The sequence below is a fragment of the Pelodiscus sinensis genome, chromosome 4, assembly GCF_049634645.1.
Source record: "Pelodiscus sinensis isolate JC-2024 chromosome 4, ASM4963464v1, whole genome shotgun sequence".
Lineage (NCBI taxonomy): Eukaryota > Metazoa > Chordata > Testudines > Trionychidae > Pelodiscus > Pelodiscus sinensis.
Genome location: NC_134714.1, coordinates 131,565,363 through 131,588,809, shown reverse-complemented (window position 1 = coordinate 131,588,809; position 23,447 = coordinate 131,565,363). Strand labels below are relative to the sequence as shown.

Below are 23,447 nucleotides of genomic sequence, written 5' to 3'. Positions count from 1 at the left end.
GCTTGACGTAGTAATCCCCCAGCGAACGAAACACCACGAGAAACTCTCCATATGGGGTGAGGGGAAGAAATGTAAAATACACCATTGGCATGGGACAAAAATGCACACACTTGTTCAGATCACATCACAATGGGTGAATGTGGAAGGGCTGGTAGGGGGAGCAGCAAGTGGAATTTGACCCTTTCACAGTACAGCATCAGCCTAACGTAACTCCATGCTGGGAGACTGGTTAACTGGCTGGAGCAGGGAATGAGACAACAGGCCGTTTACCTCAAGGCGCATGTTCCAGTTTTTCAAATCTCCCCACCCAGCAGTTGGAACTAAAAGCTGTTCCCCTTGGAAAACTGTTTGCTATGAAATGAGTACAGGAGGGCTTTTGGCATGGTGGAATAGAAAATTTTCCTGCTGCTGCCAGACTGTACCCTCTGTGGGCATACACACTAGGGATGTGAAAGTGTAACCGTGTACACAGTTAACCAACGAGCCTGGAGTCATCGGTTAATCTTCACGGTTACACACAGGCTCCCAGTACGCACAGGGAACTGGCTTAAAAGCTGGCTCCCCATGCACACGGGTCCCCAGGAAGCTACCTGCCCCCCACATGTAATTTTTCTGCAGTGACACAAAGACTTCATTAAATACATTTTAACATCTCTATTGCACACAAGAGTCACTCTCCAGAGTACGACTTTTCCCAGCTCTAAACGGACCAAAACAAAAAACAACCAAAACAAAAAAAGTGGTAAGGAACGACTGTAAAAATAACTCTTTATTTAATCAAAAATAGGAATGGTGGAAATCGGTAGTCATCGTGAACACGGAAAGGAAAAAAGCTGTAAGATGCTGAGGCAGGAATGGCAGATGCTTCTGTGTACTTCATTGTTGGGGAGAGGCCTGTGCAGCGAGACCCAGGTGAGTGGCAATTGTATTTTGTCTCACCGAGGGTGTTCAGATTCAGTCTTGGGCAGAGGACATAAAAGATAGAGCTGCAGAGTGGCAGGATTGTGAGTTGTTTTTCCATCACTGTGTGGCAGGATCTGGAGCTCTTTAGAGGAGTAAGTGCATTTTTTTGTATGGGGTGTTTTCTTCATTAGATTCCCCTGCAGGGAGAATTTGATAGGAAGTGATTAGCAAAGCATTTTTCATTGTGCAAATCACAAGCACTTTAGACTCACAAAGTCATAGAGTTTAAGGGCAGAAAGGACCATGGGGTGTACATCATAGGTCACCACCACCTCCATGCCCTGCACTCTAAACCCAGCAAACATAATTAAACCAAAGCATTGCAATTGGGTTTGTCTAGTCTAGTCTGTAAAAGAGAAGACTGAGAGGGGACATGATTACAGCTTTCAAGTACCTAAAAGACTGTTACAAGGAGGGAGGAAAATTATTCTCTCGAATCTCTGAGGATAGGACAAGAAGCAATGGGCTTACATTGCAGCAAGGGAGGTGTAGGTTGGACATTAGAAAAAACTTCCTGTCAGGGTGGTTAAGCACTGGGATAAATTGCCCAGGGGGGTTGTGGAATCTCCATCATTGGAGATATTTAAGAGCAGATGAGACAGACACCTGTCAGCGATGGTGTGTGGTCCTGCCATGTGTGCAGGACACTGTACTTGATGACCTCGCAATGTCCCTTCCAGTTCTGATTCCATGACTCCTCAGGAGACTAGACTGTTATGCTTCATAGGGACTGAGGTGTTCCAGTGACCGAGGCTGCCACAAGGACAGTGAAATGATTAAGTGAGATATACCCGGATAATCAGATATATCCCGAACAGTCTAACCAGGAGAAAAATTCCTTCCCTATTCTAGATGTGGTGATCAGCTAGCCATGAGCATGTAAGCAAGAACCAGCCAGTCAACCACTTGAGAGAGAGAGAAAATGCTTGATGTCAGCTCAGAGCCTGGGCCTTTCCCACTTAGTTTTCCATCTCCAGCCATGACCATCCCCGCGGCTTCAAAGGATTAACCCAGAGTACACTGGGGTGGGGGAGAAGAGTCCCTTCCTGACCCCTGCAGGAGATCATCTGAAACCCTGAAGTACGAGCATTTTAGAAGCAACAAATTAGGCATCTCTTCTGAAGTGCAGCCACCTCTGGGGTGGGACATAGTAGGGCTGCGTCTAGACTGGCAAGTTTTTCCGCAAAATCATCCGCTTTTGTGGAAAAACTTGCCAGCTGTCTACATTGGCCGCTTGAATTTCTGCAAGAACACTGACGATCTCATGTAAGATTGTCAGTGTTCTTGCGGAAATACTATGCTGCTCTCATTTGGGCAAAAGCCCTCTTGTGCAAATGCTTTTGCGGAAGAGGGCCAGTGTACACAACGTGGTATTGTTTTGCACAAAAAAGCCCCGGTCGCGAAAATGGCCATCGGGGCTTTCTTGCGCAAAACCGCGTCTAGATTGGCACGGACGCTTTTCGCAAAAAGTGCTTTTGCAGAAAAGCGTCCGTGCCAATCTAGTCGCTCTTTTCCGCAAATGCTTTTAACAGAAAAACTTTTCAGTTAAAAGCATTTGCGGAAAATCATGCCTGTCTAGATGTAGCCTAGCTGTATACCAGATACACAACAACATTACACGGGGATTGCTCATGCAATGATTAAATACAACCTGGTATGGGACTGTTTGACTGTTTAACAGCCACAGGGCAGTGCTACAGGAAAGCAGTGAAGGAGAAGTCTATATTTAGGGGGAAATGCAGGAAGAGTTTAAGGAGCAAGAATGAAAAACCCTGAGCTGAAATCTAACTAGGAGCCTGGGCTTGCAAAAAAGTGTAACTGGATTTTTTTTTTCTGGCAACAAATGATCAAGATCTTGATGACAAACACCTGAAAAACCATTCAGCCTTTAACGTTAAAGGGTGCATCTAGACAGCCCCTACTGTCGGAATAAGCTATGCAATTTGTGCTATGCAAATTGCGAAGCTTATTTAGAGTCTAAATCGAAAAAGCTCATTTTGAAATTTTGCGCTGCCTACACAAATTTCAAAATAAGGCACTATTCTGACAAATCCCTTAACGTTACAAGGACGCCGGAATAGTGTGCCCGTTATTTCAGGAAACAGTGGGCGCTTTTAAAGACGCGGCATTGCTATTTCGGGACACGTCCGGTAATCAGAAATAGCAACGCAGTCCAGATGTACCCTACAGGACCATGGCCTTCTAGAGTGGATAAGAGAAGGGGGCAGGTTGGGAGACAGGGCTCCCTTTTCTTTAATGCCAGGTATAGTCAAGGTCCAGAGAAAATAAGATAAAATAACGTTTGAGGTGCATTCAAAAGGAGCAGGTGGTCCAGATTTGGCCAGTAATCCATCTACTGACTCCCCTTGCATGGGACATTTGAACTAGGCCAACCTAAGGATTTTCTCACACTTTTCGAAACTTCACTTTCAGAACTCACCAGGGCTATGTCTAGACTGCAGGCTTCTTTCGAAAGAGGCTCTTTCGAAAGCATCTTTCGAAAGAGCCTCTTTCGAAAGATCGCGTCTAGACTGCAGGCGGATCTTTCGAAAGAGCAAGCCGCTTTTTCGAAAGCGAGCACCCAGCGAGTCTGGATGCTCTCTTTCGAGGAAGCCCTCTTTACATTGAAGAACGCCTTCTTTCGAAAGAGGAGCTTTCGAAGGAAGGCGTTCTTCCTCGTGAAACGAGGTTTACCGCCGTCGAAAGAAAAGCCGCGTTCTTTCGCAATCATTTCGAAAGAACGCGGCTTGAGTCTGGACGCAGGGGAAGATTTTTCGGGAAAAGGCTTCCCGAAAAAACCCCTGAGTCTGGACACAGCCTAAGGGTTGGCTGGGAAGTGGGGCCGCTTTGCGGGCAAACATTCCCCGTCTCCTGTTCCCCAACACCCACAGCCAACTCTACTTCCCTGCCCTGGAGCAGGGCTGGAATTAGCATGGTGCTTTTCAGAGAAACCGAAAGTGAAAGGAAGCGGCCAAGCCCTTTAGGAGAAATGTGGCGGCTGGTGGCAGGGGCCCGGCCGGTCTCCCCTCACCTCTTACACCCCCTCCAGCCGCGCAGCCAGGTGCCGCTGGTTGATCTCCTCCAACACCTGCCTGGCCATCTGGATGGCCCCCGGCTCCAGGTAGTAGCTGATCAGCAGGCTGGTCACATCGAAGCAATCGGCCCGCTCCAGCCGGCCCCGCGGGATGTTGCTGCAGCCGGCGGGCGGCTGAGCCACGTTCAACTTCATCTTGAACTTCTTGAAGTCCAGCTCCTCCAGCTCCTCCAGCACCTGCTCCAGCCGGCGCCGGGCGCTCATGGTCCTGTCGGCTCCTCGGGGCTGCGCCCTCCTCTTCCGTCCTCCCTCCGCCGCGGTAGCTCCTCCCCAGCCCCGTGGGAAGCCGGCCCCCGTCCAGTCAATGATTTCCTAGCAATCCGGGCATGCTCCCGGCTTCCTGCCTCGCTCTGCAGAGCTTGCACCATGGGCCTGGCCCGAGACAGCCTCTCCAGCCCCAGAGGCAGCGGGGTGGGGCCCAACCTGCCTGGCTCCCTTCCCCTCTCTCTGTCTGACGAGTTCTGCACTGCAGGGCTATTTCGGGATCCCGCCAGCTATTTCCAAATATTTTTCACCATCCTGGTGAACCTCCTTGCACGAGGGATAAGGGACGGCTGGCAATAGCACCTTATTTTGAACTTTGGCGCCGAAATGGGCCAGATTTCAAAATAAGCGACTTTGAAATAGTTTCGAAGTAAGATACGGACGTTTCGAGTTTAAGCTGCTGTGTAGACGCGCCCCCCGGGGAGCTATCCCAGCTCCTTTCAGCCTTTCCACAACCCACACTGATTTCCCTGTGGACACGGGATAACGTAGGGTTTGTGGCAATTTTTCCCCCCTTTGGTCTATCCCTAGTCTCCTCTCCCTCTCCTGTGAGTTGATTTATTCTTCCTGCTTTGCGTTCTGTGAAGTTGGCCGTCGGTTCAGCAGTGGCACACAGGGCGGAGCGGGCTGCAGAGATGGACTTTCGGGGCACGGTCAGTGTTCCCTGTCAGCTGGGCGCTTCTGCGGCTGCTCAGGAGAAATTCTAGTGCTGCCCAGTTGATTTGCACAGTGCTAGGGGTTTGGTTTCTATTAGTAGCGTACCTTGGCCCAGACCTCGGTGCATGTAAAAATGTATTGCACATGTGGATGGAAAAAAATCGGCACGTGGATGGAAAGGAAGAGAGGGAATATTAGACTGTGTATTTGTGTGTGTGAGTGGTGTGTGTGAGTGTGAGAAGCGCACGCTGCATGTGCCCATTCTGCAGGATACACAGGAGGGTCAGGTGTCTGGGGCAGGTCGAAGCACGTTGGCAGGGGATGGTGAAGTAAAGGAGTTTTCCCTCCAGCTACCAGGACTGCACTCATGCTGGGAATACACTATGATTTGTTCACACACAAAAGTTGTAGAATACTAGGACAGAAAGGGACCTCGAGAGGTCATCGAGTCCAGTCCCCTGCCCTCATGGCAGGAACCAGTACTGTAGACCATCCCTGATAGACATTTATCTAACCTACTCTTAAATATCTCCAGAGATGGGGATGCCAGAACCTCCCTGGGCAATTTATTCCAGTGTTTAACTACCCTGACAATTAGGAACTTTTTGCTAATGTCCAACCTAAACCTCCCTTGCTGTAGTTTAAGCCCAGTGCTTCTTGTCCTATCCTCAGAGTCCAGGAAGAACAATTTTTCTCCCTTCTCCTTGTGACACCCTTTTAGATACCTTGAAAACCACTATGATGTCCCCACTCAATCTTCTCTTTTCCAAGCTAAACAAGCCCAATTCTTTCAGTCTTCTTTCATAGCTCATGTTCTCTAGACCTATGTACCTTTCTAACTCCACTGTGTATTAAACTCCACTGGTGCTGGACAGATTTTACCAGTAGAAAGGCAATCGTAGTGGTAGAGTTTATTTCTGTATGGGAGGGGAAAAGCTATCACATCCACACTACAGGTTGTACCAGGATAGCTGTTTTGGTTAAAAAAAAATCAGCTTCCTAACTGAAACAGCTATAAGCCCATAAAATCTTTGAGTAGACCAAGCCTCTGGCTATGTCCTCACTACGGATCTTACACCATACGGCAGCTCTGCGTTGTAAGATCTTTGGTAACCATTCTGTGCCTGCGGGAGAGAGCTCTCCTGCCAGCATAATTAAATCACTCCCAATGAGCAACAATAGCTTGTCAGCAGGAAAGCATCTCCCAAGCACTGGCACTTCTGTGGGCGAAACTTTTGTCCGTCAGGTTGTTCCCACTTCTGACAAAAGTTATAGACAAAAGTGCCAGTGTAGACTCCACCCATCTGGTGTGAGAAAAAGATAACGAGAAGGAGGGAAGACAGCAAGAAGGGGAGAGAGAGATTAGAGAACAAGAGAGCACAGAGAAAAGAAGCGGATACAAGGAAATGGAGAGAGAAATTTAAAAACTGACACTTACACATAGAACCTACTGTTCTAAATGTAAAGACAAAAAACTTTCTGCCATCGGACACTGCCACAGCTGAACTTGACATTCTGGCTACGTCTACACTGGCCCCTTTTCCAAAAGGGGCATGTTAATTTCACAGGTCGTAACAGGGAAATCCGCGGGGGATTTAAATATCCCCCGTGGCATTTAAATAAAAATGTCCGCCGCTTTTTTCCGGCTTTTAGAAAAGCCAGAAAAGAGCGTCTACACTGGCCCCGATCCTCCGGAAAAAAAGCCCTTTTCCGGAGGATCTTATTCCTACTTTGAATAAATGCCGCGGGGGATATTTAAATCCCCCGCGGATTTCCCTATTACGACCTGTGAAATTAACATGCCCCTTTCGGAAAAGGGGCCAGTGTAGACGTAGCCTTTATGTTTAAGAAGCTACATCTTTTGATGGGTAAAAATAGTCCAGACTGTTTGTCACATCCCTTAAAAGTCTCTCTCAGTGAAGAAGTGGGTTGTGCCCACCAAAGCTCATGATACCATCTGCATTTTTTGTTTCTCTCTACGATGCTGCAGGACCATTCTCTTGACCCAGTTCTTAATGCTACTCCCTCCCAAGGCAAAGCCAGCTACCCCTCTGCATTGTAATCTCTTCTTGAACCTTCTTTGCTGTATCTAGTGTTTCAGAGAGACCAAGGCCAGAAGGAAACATTGTGATTATCCCGTCTGAACTCATGTATAACCCAAGCCATGCTGCCTCCCTAAAATGAATTAATTCCTGTTTGAACGAGAGCAGATCTTTTAGAGAAATAGCTATTCCTGATTTTAAAATCATCAGCGATGGAGAATCCACCATGACCCTTGGCAAATTGTTTCAACAGCTAATTACCATCCCTGTTCAAAGACGTACACTTTATTTCCACTCTGAATTTGTCTAGTTTCAAATTCCAGACATTGGAACATGTTAGATCTTTGTCCACTAACTTGAAGAGCCCACTTGCCCCTGTCTAGTTACTTACCGACTGTGATCAAGTCGCCCTTTAACCTTCTCTTTGTCGAGATAAATAGACTGGGGTCTTTTGCAGGGTATTCTGCTCACTGAAGGATGGTGCTCAGGACTCTCTGGTCCAGCAGTAGATCCAGAATCCAGCTAGTGTGCACTGGGTGGGGAGGACACATCGGGGGCCCACGTTGGGGTCTGCCCCTGAGATTTCTTCTAGGGTTGCCAGATGGTTTCAACAAAAATACCGGACACAGTTGGCGCAGGGCTTAGGCAACACTGATGAGGGGGAGGTTACATTTTACTTCTGGCAGCCTGGAGTGGGGTGCAGGAGATGGCTGTTTGCGTGGAGGGCAGCAGGCGTGTGTAGGGCCAAACTCGCCTTCCCGCCTGCTCCCTCGGCAGGAATCCACTGACAGGAACGGGGAGACGGGCGGTGCCCTCGTAACAGGGCTTGCAAAGTACGGAAATGGTCTGTGCTGTTAAAAGCAGGCCTGAGGGGGCCTCAAATGCACTTGGAGGCAGGGGAGGGGGTAAATAAATGGCTCATTTCACCCCCCTGTGACCCTTCATTCCTCACTGTCCATCTGCACGGCCCGCTATGCCCGCAAGCGCGCTCACACCGTCCGCCATGCTGCTCCTTATACCTCGAGTGCTCTCCCCCTACGCAATGCCCCCGCCACTAACCCCCCGGTTCCCTTTCCTGTCCCTCCTTTACACCCCCTTGTATCCTGCTCCCCCCGTGGGAAACTGCCTAGCAATGACAGTTTAGCAGGGTCCATGGCACGACTTACGAATACTGTCTCTTATCTGTGTTGTCTCTCTGCCTAATAGCTCGGACGTCTCCACCTTGCAACCTTCTCTAGGAACGTATGAGACCTACTTTACTGCTGGGTTCAGCCTCGTCCTGTTACATTATAAGCTCTCTGAGGCAGGGACCATCTCCATCTGTTTCTAACTGGTCCTGGCACTTTCTGACTTTGGTCTTCCCATTAATTGCCCCCCCCAAGTTTCTTACTGACTGTCATTCAATCAAAGTGAAATCGTGGAACGTCTCGTCATTGGCACTGAAGTGGTTACATATTCTAATCTCATCTAATAATCTCTCAGAGGGAGTGAATGTTCTGTTCTCTTTTGTGTGACAGTAACTTGCGGAACTCCCTGCCACGTGATGCAATTGAGACCCAAGGCTGAGCCAGATTTTAAAAGGATTGATCTCTTACATGGATCACAAGAACATTTGGAGTTACAAGGGAGTGGGTCACAGCAGAGAGAGGATTAGAAACTGGATCATTGTGGGTTGGTGAAATGTCCAGGCTTACCAGAGAAATGGGGGTGTTATTTGGCCCACAACAAGCTTATACTGAAGAAACTTTTTCAAATTCAGTGGTGTAATTATTGCTGCTTAAATACAAAAAGAGAGATTACATGGTAACTACACCTTCGGCAGCCAGCATGGTCTGCTCTAGAGATGTCTTGGAGGTCCCAGGCCTCCAGCCATCACCTCTCTCTGGGCAGAGAGCCCAGGAATGCCTAGAGCAGAGCTGTTGCAGAAACAGCCGAGCTTGACCCATGGACGACTGACTGTCCGACTGATGTCCACCCAGGAGCCACTGGGTCTCTGGCCTGGGTGACCACAGTGGTCCCTTCTGGCCTTGGAATCCCGGACTTCCTGGCTAGGCTGGTGCTCAGCTCTGTGAATGCGACGGGAAAGCAGAGGCGGAGAGGCAGGGGAATCCCCTGGAGAGCGGAGGCTGATCTTCTCCCACGGGCTCGTTCCCAGCCGCCCGCGATCTTCTGCAGAGCTTCTCTGCCAGGTCTCTCTGGTTGATGGCAACCAGCACCTTCCTGGTGACCTCCACTGCATCGCGCTCCGTGTAGTGACAAATCAACAGCTCCATGATCTCCACAGGCCCTGCCTTCTCCAGGTCCCCTCGAGCTATGTGTGTGTGGTGCTCCTCCAGCTCCATGTCCGTCAGCTTGCTCTTGAACTCCTTCAGCTCAGCCTCTCGCAGGTCTTTCAGGGCGCCCAGGAGATGATCTCTCTTTGTCTTCCTCCGGCCGCCTCCTAGAACATGGGCCAGCAAAGTCCAGTCCCTCACTCCCCACCCGGGTACCATGCCCCGTTTGCCTTCTTTCCCCAACTCTCTCCCTTCCCTCTTGCATCTCCCTCCTCTGCCACTGATCCCATCTCCCGGCCCTCCCTTTCCCTCTGACCCCCTTCTCACCTCACACCTCTGCTGCCCCTTCCCCCGGGTACCTCCCATGGCAGATGTGAGGCCTTGGAAAGATGGACACTTTAGGACGATGATACCGAACTGCACCAAATGCTGCAGACACCAGACTTAGTCAGTCATGTAAGTCTTATAGGCTTCCGCATGAACTCGGAACTCGCTTCTACCTCAAGGGTGACTGAGCTTTGCAAAAGAAATCGATTCAGTGGCGACGATCTCTCTCAAAGGGTGGGACAAGTACATCTCCAGAGAAGTCCCGCCACCTGGGGGAATTTCATGGACTGGGACAGACTGGCTTCAAGAAACCACACAATAACCACAAGGAGTCCTGTGGAACTCCTTGCCTGAGGAGGTTGTGAAGGCTAGGACTATAACAGAGTTCAAAAAAGAGCTAGATAATTTCATGGAGGTTAGGTCCAGAAAAGGCTATTAGCCAGGGGATAAAATTGGTGTCCCTGTTTGTCAGAGGCTGGAGAGGGATGGCAGGAGACAAATTGCTTGATCACTGTCTTCAGTCCACCCTTTCTGGGGCACCTGGTGCTGGCCACTGTCAGCAGACAGGCTACTGGGCTAGATGGACCTTTGATCTGACCCAGTACGGCCGTTCTTATGTTCTAAAATTTGGTACAAAGGGTCCACCACAAGTGACTGGGAGGGCCCAGATTTTGATCCAGAAACTGACATGAGATGCTGACCAAGAAAGGCAAAACCCTGCTGGATGGGCTGGAAGGAGAAGAAATTGCCGGGGTCTCTGTGTAGAAGTCGGGTGAAACCTGACCAGCTAGTGTGGGTGGAGTCTGTTTCTTGTTTTGTGGTCTATTATTAGGCTTGGAAGGATTCAATTTTATTTAATTAGTCAACGTCAATAAGCATTGATTTTACTGCATATGCACAAAGTGACCAAGAAATATGGCCTCCCACTAATCATCCAAGGCTTCGTCTACGCTGCATGGTTTTTGCGGAAGAAGCCTTTTGCGCAAAAGTTTGCGCATCCCCACCTCTAAGCGCACTGCAAAAGCGATGCACTCTTGCACCATGGAGCGTCCACACTGCATGGACTCTCTTGCTCAAGAAAGCACGGATGGCCAATTCACAGAATGGCCATCAGAGCACCTGTGCTTTTCCCAACGGGGGTTTCTGCGGAGCATACACACCTGCCTTTTTGCACAAGAACTCCTTTGCAAAAAGGAGTTCTACCTGGTGGAGAAAGGAATAACTCTACCAGCCAAAGCCCTCTCTTCTGCTGATTTACTTGCGCAAGAACACGCTTGAGGTATGGATCCTTCGCAGCTTTTGGCACAAAAACCTTGTAGTGTAGACGGAGCCAAAATGTCCAGCTGGGGCAATTCTCTTCACTGCAGGCTTTGCCCTACTTCTTCCTGCCCCGCTCCACCCTCCCCTGCCCCATAGGACTTTTGGAACACTAGCTAAGTGAAGCAGATGCTGCAGGATGCTCGGACGATGTCCCCATGGGGCCAGTGAGTAACATACACTTTCCTTCTATGGCCTCAGCTAAGAGTGGAAGGAGCCAGGGTGCGTGCGCCATCTAGTGTGACGCTGGCGAAAGTCTCTGACTCACATGCACTGGGCATACAATGCAGTCGATGGATTGTACCAGTGCACACTCACTTGAAGGAGAATCCTAGCGCACTAGAACGGGAAGGGACCTCGAGAGGTCATCAAGTCCAGTCCCCTGCCCTCACGGCAGGACCAAGCACCATCTAGGTCATCCCTGACAGGTCTCTGCCTAATCTGCTCTTAAATATCTCCAGTGAACTTACCTATGCGGTGTTTTCCTGACCCAGTAAGTTTAACATCTCCTGAAAGAGGAAAAAAGGGTGAAAAAAATGGATCAGCACACTGTTCTGTTCATGTCTCTCCTGTTACACTAAGTCCGGTCTTATTGGCTATTGGAGCCACATGACTTTGATTATTGATGAGGATAATACAATAGTTAACGACCTGCTTAGATTTCACCTCTTTGGCCCCTCCCTCTGGAGCATCTGTTTCTGGCTGCGCCCCGTGACTATGCTCAGATACCAAACTTGACAGATCCCCTGGGCTGGTCCAGCCTGGCATTGCCTCTGCTCTTTCAGACAGCTGGCCTGGGCCCCTCCTCACCCCCAGACTACTCAGCTGTGGAGTGTAAAAGCACACACGCTGATCTGGCGTCAGGTGAGGGCAAGTTGCCCCAGACGCCCACGGCCCAATAGCAGTGCCCAGGTGCGTCAGTGTTCTGCAGAACTCACCTGCGTGCTGGAGGGCTGTAGCGCTCTACGGGGCTGAAACTTCTGAGTAGCAGAGCCCCTGATCTTACAAAGGTGTCGCACGTCCTCAGAGCCCTTCCTAAAGCCAGGATCTGCCTGCACATCCCTAGTGCTTTGTGGGCTGGTAATAAAAGCCCCATCGGAGACATTGTAGCTGTGGATCGTCACTGGTCTAGTGAGTTGGGTGGGCGGTTCACTACTCATGGAATACCTGGCCAGGAACTGGGAGAGGATTTTACGTACCCCCATGAGTGAATACGGTGGCCCACCTGGTCTCAGAGTAGCCTCCCAGCACGGCTCAGCAGAGTCTCTGTCACCCACTCTGAGCTGCACACTCCTCTTCATCTCCTCGATGTAGACCTCAATGAAGGGCTGTCGCTTCTCTTGGCTCGTATAGGAAAACGTCAGTATCTGAGGCGGACACAAGGGGTGACCTCATCTGAGCCAGCAGGGCAGGAACAAAGGACACGTGTGAGTCCTCATCGGTGGGCCGGCCAGACGCACCAGGCAGCTTTGCCATCTCCATGAGGGGTTACTGAATTATATTCGTATCTCTCACGTCCTGCCGTTAGAGCTTCAATCCCAAACTGAGCAGGAATCAATCACCCTGCACTGACATGCAGCTGTCTCTGGGGTGGGGCACGGCACTTGTTTCACAGCCATGCAGCTGCGCCCTTTTCCGTCCGTGTCTGTCCAAAGAAGTTCAGCTTTCCCCCTTGTGTGTGGGACATCCCCACCATGATCTCCCCTCCCCCCACAGACCTGCCTAGTTTAGTCCTAGCTCTTTCCAATGGGCTCTGACTCTATAGGTTCCCACTCAGTGTTTCTTCCCAGGATGGTGACAATGTGGGGCGTGCAGGGTGTGTCTGTCTGTATGAGCGGAGATTTGCCAATACTACAATTTGGGGCTAATTAGATCAACACCTCCAACCAGGCAGTTCCTAGCTGGGCAAATATGGACCTCAGAAGACATAAGGCCAAGTCTTATGAAGCTAGATAATTTCATGGAGGTTAGGTCCATAAAAGGCTATTAGCCAGGGGATAAAATGGTGTCCTTGGCCTCTGTTTGTCAGGGGCTGGAGAGAGATGGCAGGAGACAAATCGCTCGATCATTGTCTTCAGTCCACCCTCTCTGGGGCACCTGGCGCTGGCCACTGTCGGCAGACAGGCTACTGGGCTAGATGGACCTTTGGACTGACCCAGTACGGCCGTTCTTATGTTCTAAGTCTGTACTAAAAAATTAGCTTGACCCAGCTACGCTGCTCAAGGGTGTAAAAAAATCTCCCCCCAAGCAACATAGCGAAGCTGAACGAATCCCTGATGTAGGCAGTGCTAGGTTGGCAGAACAGTTCTTCCACTGACCTCACTGCTGGGCGAGGTAACTCCCAGACACTGTGGTAAGTTTCTACACTGAAGTGCAGTGGCAGCATTTTTAGTGAAGACCCAGCCTTGGTCATGTCACTTACCCAGGGTGTGATCTCTGCTTCTGGAAGGCAGGACACGGCATACTCTGTGTGAAAGTAGAGGGGCTGTTTGGTCTGTGGAGATTTGTCCACAAAAAATGAGGAATTCCTCTCTTCATGTTCTTTGATTGCCTGAAAAAATTCAAGAGCCGTCGATTGGTGGGAAGATACACACCTCAGCCCCTGCAGTGGGGTGTGTACCTCGGCACATGAGGGGGTTGCACCTGGAGGGAGAGCCAGGCCTAAGGACCAAGAAGCCTCGCTGGACAGGTGTAGGCTGCTTATACCGCCGGGGGGCTGCAGGGAAAACAGCTGACGTCACCCTCTGGGAGCAGAAAGGAGGGGAGGAAAAAGCGCAAGAGGGAGAATGCGCCCCAGGGGGTCCCAGCTCCGGAAGAAGGGCCAACCCCCTCGGAGGGATGGGGAAGGAGGTCTGAGAGGAGTACGCAGGAAGAAGCCCAGGGAAACAGCAGCAAGGGTAGGACCATGTGGGGAAAAACCGGTGGGTGCTGAGTGTCCACCAGCTGTCCTGCCAATCAGCTCCTCTCCCTCCCGCCAGTGCCGCCTGCCGATTGGCTGTTCTGTGGTGGGCTGGGGGTGGAGGGGGAGGAGCAAGGGTGGGGTGGGCTTGGGGAAGAGGGCAGAATGGGGGGGAGGGGAGGAGGCAGGGCCTTGGGGGAAGCTATGGACTGTGGGACTGGATCCTGGGGCAGAACGGGGGTTGAGCATCCCCCCCCTCCCCCTGCCAAAACCTTCGGTCCCAGCACAGAGCCCCAAGCCCCACCTCACAGCCCGCACCCCCAGTTGGAGCCCTCACCCCCTTCCCACACCCCACCCCCCTGCCCCGGCCTGGAGCCCCCTCCTATCCCCCGCACTCCTCATTTCCAGCCTATCCCAATCACTGGGCCCCCAGCTTTCCCGGCGGGGCGCCACCTGCATTCGTGGCAAAGGCCTCAGGTTCCCCGGTACCTTCTCCAGCGAGTGGTCATTGGGGATGAGGTAGAGGTGGAGGGTTGTGTCTGCAGCCCGGAGTGCCAGGTAAATCAGCACCAGGGCGTGGACGGGGATTGGCAGGACTCTAGAGACGACGAGGAGGACTCCGTACAGGGAGAAGCTGGGGTTCTGCAGCACGGCGTGGAACGGCCTCAGCCCCGTGGGCTCCTCCAGCGTCATCCCCTCCTCAGCGAAATGGGCGATTTGCACCCGGGCGGCATCGGCCTCTCCCCCTGTCGGGAGACACAGAGAACTACTGTGAACACAGGCCGTTCGCCAGGGCATCCCCATCAGACGCACTGGCCTGTTAGCCATGCTGGGGGCACAGGCCGCCAGCCCTGCCTTTGTTGCTCTGCCCTAAGTACAAACAGAATGGCTGTGTCTAGACTGGCAAGTTTTTCCGCAAAATGAAATGATTTTGCGGAAAAACTTGCCAGCTGTCTACACTGGCCGCTTGAATTTCCGCAAAAGCACTGACGATCTCCTGTAAAATCATCAGTGCTTTTCCGGAAATACTAAGCTGCTTCCGTTCGGGCAAAAGTCTTTTTCTGAAAGACTTTGGCGCAAAAGGGCCAGTGTACTGTTTTCCACAAAAAAGCCCCGATTGCGAAAATGGCGATTGGGGCTTTTTTGCGGAAAACTGCGTCTAGATTGGCCACAGACGCTTGTCCACAAAAAGTGCTTTTGCGGAAAAGCATCCTGCCAATCTAGACACAATTTTTCCGAAAATGCTTTTAACAGAAAACTTTTCCGTTAAAAGCATTTTCGGAAAATCATGCCAGTGTAGACGTAGCCAATGTGTGTCCAGGGTTACCTGGCCGGGCTGATCTAGTGACTGTCTCTGCCGGGACTGTGTGTTTGTTTAGCACCCAGCGCTCTGATCTGGACCAGGGTCTCCGGGTGCTACCACACTAATATCCACCGTCTGCAGCACGTGTCCTGGTGGCTGGGGGTCCCAGCTCCACGCTCCCAGCCCTGGCTTGGAACCTACTTACTGCTCTCAGCGCTCGTGAGGCACAGGAAGTGCGGGAGGTGCAGGGTTCTCACGGCCCGGGCCGGCTCCGCCCGGATGCTGAACAAGGGGCCGGCCACCATCCATTTCGGAGTGCTCCGTGCAGCCAGGTGCCGATCCCAGGAGTCGTATCCGTACTGGACAGTCACGGGGGCCCGCACCTCGAACCCCAGGTCGGTTTCAGAGCAACAGAACGTGCCTGCCTTGGGGAGGTGAACCCTGCAGGGTGTGGGGAGATAGGGAGACGCCAGAGGAGGGTTCAACGGTGCCAAATGGACCTTTCCCAGCTCTTGATCTAATTCAAAACAGGTGGCTTCACTTCTGTTCAGCCTAGATGTTCTACTCAAAAGGCAGGGGGAGCGATTAGTAATACCCTCCCCCGTCTAGCTCCCACCATCAAAGGATTTACAAATGTCAACAAAAGAATCATCATAAATCCTGGTGAGGAAGTAACATTACCCCCACTTTACAGATGGCAAAATTGAGGCACAGTGCAGAGAAATGACTTGTCACCAAGGCCATATAGATAATCAGTGTCAGGGCTGTGTGTGTCCCCCAGGATTGCTGTTCCTCCTGCTCTGACCACTAGACCCCACTGCTTTTCCAAAGCCAAGGATTAAACGCCAGCGTCCTGATCCTTACCAACCCCCACTCTCAGCTGCTTAGACCTCACTCTGCTCCCCAAGTCATTAGCAGACGCCGCTGGTCCCTCCTGTAACTAACGAGGGCTCTGAACCCCACCCTGGCGCTGTCTGCGTGGGTGCAGCCCTGTGTTACGGGTTGCGGCACAGCTCCAAGTTTCTGTCCCAGTAAACTAGCCAGGTCCTCGTCAGTGGAGAAGCAGCCGTGAGGCTCAGTGGAGCTTCACTCAGACAATTGTGCTAATTGTACCGGCTCTTCCCCAGCCAGGTCTTCCCCACAGGACGCTGCACACACAGGGCCATAGGAGCCAGCCTGCGCCTCCAGACACAGGCTCCTAAAGAGGGGTGACACCCAACTCCCAACCCAGCTCTCACCTGTACGTTTCCTGCTCCCCATCTGGGCTGCAAACAGTCTCTGGGAATATTTTTTCTTGAAGGTCCTGGAACAGGAACAGGCGTTAATGCAGCTCCAGTGGGATTTCCCGCTGGGGAAGGAAGTAACTGGACAGCTGGGGCCTAGTATTTGACCAGGGCTGACTCCCTGGCTTGGCACCCTGATGGGGTGGCTGGCAGGGGGAATCTGTGATCATCTGGCTTACAGCCCCATGGCCAGTTATTCTTCTGGGTACTCGGTGTGTCTTCATTTAGGGTGCGTCTACACAGCAGGGCTGAGCTATGCAACTATGAAATAAGTTCTGCAACTTGAGCTTTTCTAACTGCGTAGCTTGCGTTAAAATATCTTATTTCGAAATGGGGAGTGTCTACACTGCGCTTATTTCAAAATAGAGCTCTCTACGTCCGAATTCGCTTACTCCTTGGCTACGTCTACACTGGCATGATTTTCCGGAAATGCTTTTAACGGAAAAGTTTTCCGTTAAAAGCATTTTTGGAAAAGCACGTCTAGATTGGCAGGTCGCTTTTCCGCAAAAGCACTTTTTGTGGAAAAGCATCCGTGGCCAATCTAGACACACTCTTCCGCAAAAAAGCCCCGATCGCCATTTTCGCGATAGGGGCTTTTTTTTGCAGAAAACAAATCTCTGCTGTCTACACTGGCCCTTTTGCGCAAAAGTTTTTCGGAAAAAGACTTTTGCCCGAACGGGAGCAGCACAGTATTTCCGCAAAAGCACTGACAATCTTACATGAGATCATCAGTGCTTTTGCGGAAATTCAAACGGCCAGTGTAGACAGCTGGCAAGTTTTTCCGCAAAAGCAGATGATTTTGCAGAAAAACTTGCCAGTCTAGACACAACCCTTGTTACAGGAGTCGGAGGAAGCAGTCAAAATAACTGCTTGTGTCTAGATGCAGACTATGTGATTTCAGAATAACGTCAGTTTCTCTGAAATAACATTGCTGTTCAGAAATACCCTTGGGCTGTGTCTAGAATGGCCATTTTTTCCGGAAAATCAGCCGCTTTTCCGGAAAAACTTGCCAGCTGTCTACACTGGCCGCTTGAATTTCTGCAAAAGCACTGACTTCCTACTGTAAGAAATCAGTGCTTCTTGCGGAAATACTATTCTGCTCCCGTTCAGGCAAAAGTCAGATTTGTTTTCCACAAAAAAGCCCCGATCGTGAAAATGGCGATCGGGGCTTTTTTGCAGAAAAGCGCGTCTAGATTGGCACAGATGCTTTTCCACAAAAAGTGCTTTTGCGGAAAAGTGTCCGTGCCAATCTGGATGCTCTGTTCCGAAAATGCTTTTAACGGAAAACTTTTCCGGTAAAAGCATTTCTGGAAAATCATGCCAATCTAGATGCAGCCTTAGGCTATGTCTACACTGCACTCTAAACTCGAAATAAGATACTCAGTTTGTGCTATGCAAATTGCGTATTTATTTCGAGTATATTTTGAAATAGGCCATTTTGAAATTAGGTGCCGTCTACACAGCATCAAAGTTGGAAATAAAGTGCTATTTCGAGACATCCCTTAACCCTTGTGGAATGAGAGTTACTAGGATGCCGAAACAGCGCGCCCATTATTTTGAAAAATATTTCAAAATAACAGGTGGCTTGTGAAGATGTGGGATAGCTATTTCGGGTTACTGCTGGTATCCCAAAATAGCTTTCATGTGTAGACATACCCTTAGGGTGTGTCTAGACTACAGGGTTTTGTCAACACAGACTACAGCCAGTTCTGTTGACAAAGCAAGCCGCTTTGTCAACATGACAGTGTTGGACGCAAAGGACAGTGTAGATGCAATAACGCTTTCTGTTGACAGAACTCTGTTGACAAAAGGCGTTATTCCTCGTAGAATGAGGTTTACATACATCAACAAAACTGCTGAGTTATGTCGACTTTATTTCGACATAACTCGATGGAAGTGTGAGCACAGGTATAGTTTTGTCGATAAAAGTCCACTTTTGTCGACAAAACCCTGTAGTCTAGACAGTTTTGTTGACAAAACTGTACCTGCATCTACACTGCTGCTGAGTTCTGTCGACATAATGTCAACGCTCTTTGTCGACAGAAGCTTTGTTGACAGTATCTGTTGACAAAACTTCTGTCAACAAAAGCTTATACTCTAGTCTAGATGTACCCCTAGGTTGTGTCTAAACTACATGGCTCCATCAATGAAGCCATGTAGATTAGGCTGATCGGCAGAGGGAAATGAAGCCGCAATTTAAATAATCGCAGCTTCATTTAAATTTAAATGGCTGCCCCGCTCTGCCGATCAGCTGTTTGTCGGCAGATCGGGGCAGTCTGGACGCTCCCGCGCTGATCTGAAAGCTCTTTATCAACCTCCCCGTTATGCCTCGTAGGATGAGGTTTACCGGGGAGGTCGATAAAGGGCTTTCATGTCGGCAGGGGAGCGTCCATTGATGGAGCCATGTAGTCTAGACGTACCCTTAGAGAGCAGGTGATTAGCAGCATGGCCAGAAGGATTACAGGGAATATACAGAAAGAGTAACAGGGAGATGGATAGACAGAGATTAGTTATGGATGGATGTGACTGAACCTAGCAATGGGAAATAAATAGACAGCTACCTCTTCTCTTGGGCATAACTTGCATTTCTCATTTCTTCCTTGTTCTGCTGTGGAATGTTCGCTCCAATTTCCCCCTTCAGAGGAAGCTATTCGTTCAAACTCACTCCAAGAGTAACGTTCCTTCTCCCGTGCAGTCAGGCTTTGTACTGATGAAACATGAATGATCTTAGTGAACGCATGCTGTGAGAACAAGTGTTGGAATATTCAACATAGAGTGCCTTTCTGTCGATTGTTTATTAGGTATTGGAGTCAAATCGGAATTAAGAAAAATAGTCAGAAATAAATGATTTCAAACATATTCCTTCCTCTGTCACATAATGTCTTGGTGCTTGTGGCTCTATTCTGATCTAGTTCTACCCTAATTCTGTCCTATTCTTATTCCCCTTATCCATTATCTGGGATTAAGTCCTAAAAGCATCCGCCATCTTGTCAGTCTGAGGCAGCAGTAAGGTCGACCTGCTCACCATCTTCTTTGATTAAATGAATTCATTGCTTCTTCAGCTTTTCTTTCATAAGAGCAACCAAACTAGATTCAACCAAAGGTCCATCTCTTCTGACTGTGGCCAGAGCTGGGTGCTCCAGAGGGAGTGACCAGAACAGGCATTTCAGGGCCAGCTGGAGGGCAGAAATCTGGGGAAGATGGTACTTGACCCCCTCCTGCCCCCTTCCTCTGGGAGTCCATGGCTTTGTCTAGTTAATGTTAGGGATCCCTGGTTAAGAAGAGGTTGAGAATCTCTGCACTAGAGGGGCTGGTGGCGGCAGAGCTAGGCTCTGCATGGCAGGCAGGGTGGAAGGTTGGTCCCAGGAGCTGGGAGGTGACTTTGGGTGGGGGGGCAGATTGCAGGAGGGGCAGGTCGCTCTGCAGGGAGCCCTTCTGAACACCCCTCGGCCTGCCTGGGGAAGCAAAAAGCACCCTCGGGTGCTTCGGGACTCACATAGTTCTCCTGTGGCACCACCGCAAGATAGATCGAACTCCTGCCCTTCACTTCCGGATCCTGCAGGAGAGAGACAGTCAGGGTATGTCTACACTACCCCGCTAGTTCGAACTAGCGGGGTAATGTATGCATACCGCACTTGCTAATGAAGCCCGGGATTTGAATTTCCCGGGCTTCATTAGCATAAGCGGGGAGCCGCCATTTTTAAATCCCCGCTGCTTCGAACCCCGTGTAGCGCGGCTACACGGGGCTCGAACTAGGTAGTTCGGACTAGGGTCCTATTCCGAACTACCGGTACTCCTCGTGAAACGAGGTGTACCGGTAGTTCGGAATAGGCACCCTAGTCCGAACTACCTAGTTCGAGCCCCGTGTAGCCGCGCTACACGGGGTTCGAAGCAGCGGGGATTTAAAAATGGCGGCTCCCCGCTTATGCTAATGAAGCCCGGGAAATTCAAATCCCGGGCTTCATTAGCAAGTGCGGTATGCATACATTACCCTCCTAGTTCGAACTAGGAGGGTAGTGTAGACATACCCTCAGGGAGTGTCTGAGTCCCCCACGTTGGTCTCTAGCATCTCCCTGGACATGCGGGTCAGCACTGATTGCTAGGGGACCGTGCCCCCTGCCGAGCCCTCCCACCTCCCTGCCCAAGAGATGCACCCCCCCTGCTCTCAGAGGGAGTGGGGTCTAGCGCAGCTCAAAGCCTTTTGCAGACAAGAGGTACAGAGCGGCCAAATGAAGCCCCGAGGCAGGCGGATCCGACCGTCTGCAGCTTCCGGAGCTGATGGGGGCGCTGGCTGTAACCTCTCCTGGGGAGACCGCAAGGGAAGCTGCCGCGTGCTCACCCCTGCCTGCACCAGCGGGAAAGTGATGCCGGGATCCATACGTGAGACCCTAGGGCCGAAGGGCAGCTGGGAGACCCACTGACCTGAGCGGCTGGAGCAATCGTCCCCCGGGGCCAGGGAGCACCAGACAGGTGAGGACACCCCCGTGTCAGGATGGTTGCAGGCATGGCTACGGCACTGTTACGGGGAAGCTCACAGCAACGGGGCCTAATTCCGAAGTCAGGCTCGTCCTAGACTCAGCAATGGAATGGAGGAGTCCTCGCTCCCCATCTCTCCCCACTAACCACTAGACCCCACTCCCCTCTGAGAGCCGGAGCTAGAACCCAGGAGCCCTGGCACACTGAATGCCCCCTCCAGCCCTCACCGGTCTAACCACTAGACCCCACTCCCCTCTGAGAGCCGGAACTAGAACCCAGGAGCCCTGGCACACTGAATGCCCCCTCCAACCCTCACCGGTCTAGCCGCTAGACCCCACTCCCCTCTGAGAGCCGGAGCTAGAACCCAGGAGCCCTGGCACACTGAATGCCCCCTCCAGCCCTCACCGGTCTAACCGCTAGACCCCGCTCCCCTCTGAGAGCCAGAGCTAGAACCCAGAAGCCCTGGCACACTGAATGCCCCCTCCGACCCCCACCTTCCCGTTCCCCATCCCACTCCCCCTTTCACTTTCACTTCCTTGTCCTTATCCCACCTCCTTCCCCTCTGCTTCTCCCCCTTCCTCAGGCCAAGCAGAGCAGCTTGGCACTCACAGAAGGGGGGGGGGGGAAGAAATGTGTCTTCACATGCACCACCCCTGTTCCAGGAGCTTCAGTGCCCAAGGCCACCCTAGGGCTTAACCCCTTCCTGCCTGCGCTGCAGCTGGGAGACAGGGCGTGGCTTGCACCGTGCGGACAGGCTGCTGCAGGCCACGCTCTGGTGTGAACCCGGCAGTCGTCTGGGGGCACAGGCGGGCCTGCAGGCCCCTCTGTGCATCGCTCTCTGCACATGCTGTCTTGTACAGAGCTCACCCGCCCATCTCAAAGCCCTTTGCAAAGGCGCTCAGGGCCTCTAGATCTCCCTGATCTCTCCCTGCCCCGACTCTTACCAGCCCCTGTTGTCTGGCCGAGGATCTCCGCCAGGTCGCTCCTCCCTATGTCTGTCAGGAGCTGCATGGTCACCTGCAGGGCATAGTCTTTCCCGTAGTAGCTTTTCAGGATGGCACACAATTCCAGGGCTTTGGCTTTCTCCAGTCGGCCCGGCGGGATGTTGTCGCACCCCTCCTTCACTGGGAACACGACCAGCTTCATCTTGAACTGCTTCAGCTCCTTCTGATCCAGCTCTGCGAGGATGACCACCAAGTCATCCGGCAGTAATCCCATCCTGCAGCCGCAGGGAGCTGAGCCCAAGTGCCAGGGAGCTGGCCCGGAGCTAGAGGAGCCGTCCTTTGGCCTGAGAAGCGATTGGTGTGCAGGAGAAACAGGGTGGGGCTCAGGCAGGATCTAAAGCTGGCGAAAACTGTTCTGTTTTTTCTCTGCTTCCTCCTCCTTCGCTGCGAGCCCTTGTGTCCCCGGCGCAGCCGCAGAACTAAACAAAGTAGCAACCAACTCCACCAGCTTCCTGCCTGCGTCAGACACTCTGCACACACAGAAGGCAAACTCCAAAGCATTTCAGACACCTGATTAGCATGAGCAGACGGCCTGGCATTTGTAAGCCAGGCTACTAGCTCTCCACTGTGGCTGCCCTTTAAGGAGTGCCAGCCCTCTACCGTTTGACAGATGCAGGCAGTGCCGGATTCAGGCATGAACTAACTAAGCTAAAGTTTAGGGCCTCATAGCTTGAGAGGCCCCTAGAAAAATAACTGTCTCCATACAAATGCTATCAACACGAGGTGACAAATAAAGAGGATCCGGGGAAAAGATTCTCACTAAATATAGCTATTTTTGGTCAAATATGAGAAAAAATATATACACCCCTAGCTGCACAAATACTCCTTCCCAATTCTTACCTTCACTACTGGTTCATTATAGATAGGCAAGAGGCCAGGGGTGAGAAAAAAAAAGATTATTGGACTTGTGTAATCTTCTGGGTTATTTTGAAAGAAGGGCTTTGTTCAAAATGACCACATCTACACAGCGTTTTTTATCTCAAAATAGGGTATTTCGAAATAGCGGCCAGTTGCGATTATGCAAATGAAGCGCAGGGAATTCAAATCCATGCTTCATTTGCAATTTCACTCGGCTGCATTTGCATTCCTCTCGTGAAAGAGGAGTAGAGATGCAGCCGTGTTAGTCTGGTCTAGCTGAAACAAAAGGTAGGACTGTGTAGCACTTTAAAGACTAACAAGATGGTTCATTCTTCCACAATTTGATCTGGGGAAGTGGGTCTGGCCCACGAAAGCTCATCATCTAAGTAACCATCTTGTTCGTCTTTAAAGTGCTACATAGTCCTACCTTTTGTTTTTGAAAGAGGAATGCAGTGTAAACATACCCTTGGGCTGGGTCTACACTGGCATGATTTTGCACAAAAGCACCTGCTTTTGCAATAAATCTTGCTGCCTGTCTACACTGGCCGCGAGCATTTGCGCAAGAACACTGACGTTGTAATGTACAAAATCAGTGCTATTTGCGCAAATACTCTGATGCTTCCGCTCAGGGATAAGCCCTCTTGCACGAGTATTCTTGCGCAAGAGGCCAGCGTAGATAGCAACGTT

At 51.0% G+C, this 23,447-nt stretch overlaps 1 protein-coding gene across 5 annotated transcripts; it reads right to left on the bottom strand.

Moving 5' to 3' along the window:
- Window positions 1-722: 722 nt before the first annotated feature.
- LOC102460748 (caspase recruitment domain-containing protein 8-like) lies at window positions 723-22,451 on the bottom strand. 5 transcript variants are annotated; one of them, XM_075928984.1, is made up of 11 exons: window positions 21,843-22,441; window positions 19,919-19,978; window positions 18,984-19,129; window positions 16,378-16,442; window positions 15,345-15,580; window positions 14,326-14,582; window positions 13,360-13,488; window positions 12,163-12,304; window positions 11,408-11,446; window positions 7,412-9,460; window positions 723-1,100 (listed from the first exon to the last, which is right to left on the bottom strand). In XM_075928984.1, exons 1-10 carry the CDS (start codon window positions 22,114-22,116, stop codon window positions 9,081-9,083), a joined length of 1,728 nt encoding a protein of 575 aa, XP_075785099.1. In that variant the 5' UTR covers window positions 22,117-22,441; the 3' UTR covers window positions 723-1,100; window positions 7,412-9,080. The 5 variants fall into 5 exon arrangements, with proteins under 5 accessions (XP_075785099.1, XP_075785101.1, XP_014428024.2 ...); XM_075928986.1 differs by lacking the exon at window positions 7,412-9,460 and having other exon boundaries at window positions 726-1,100; window positions 12,137-12,304; window positions 21,843-22,448; XM_014572538.3 differs by lacking the exon at window positions 7,412-9,460 and having other exon boundaries at window positions 728-1,100; window positions 21,843-22,445.
- Window positions 22,452-23,447: the final 996 nt, after the last annotated feature.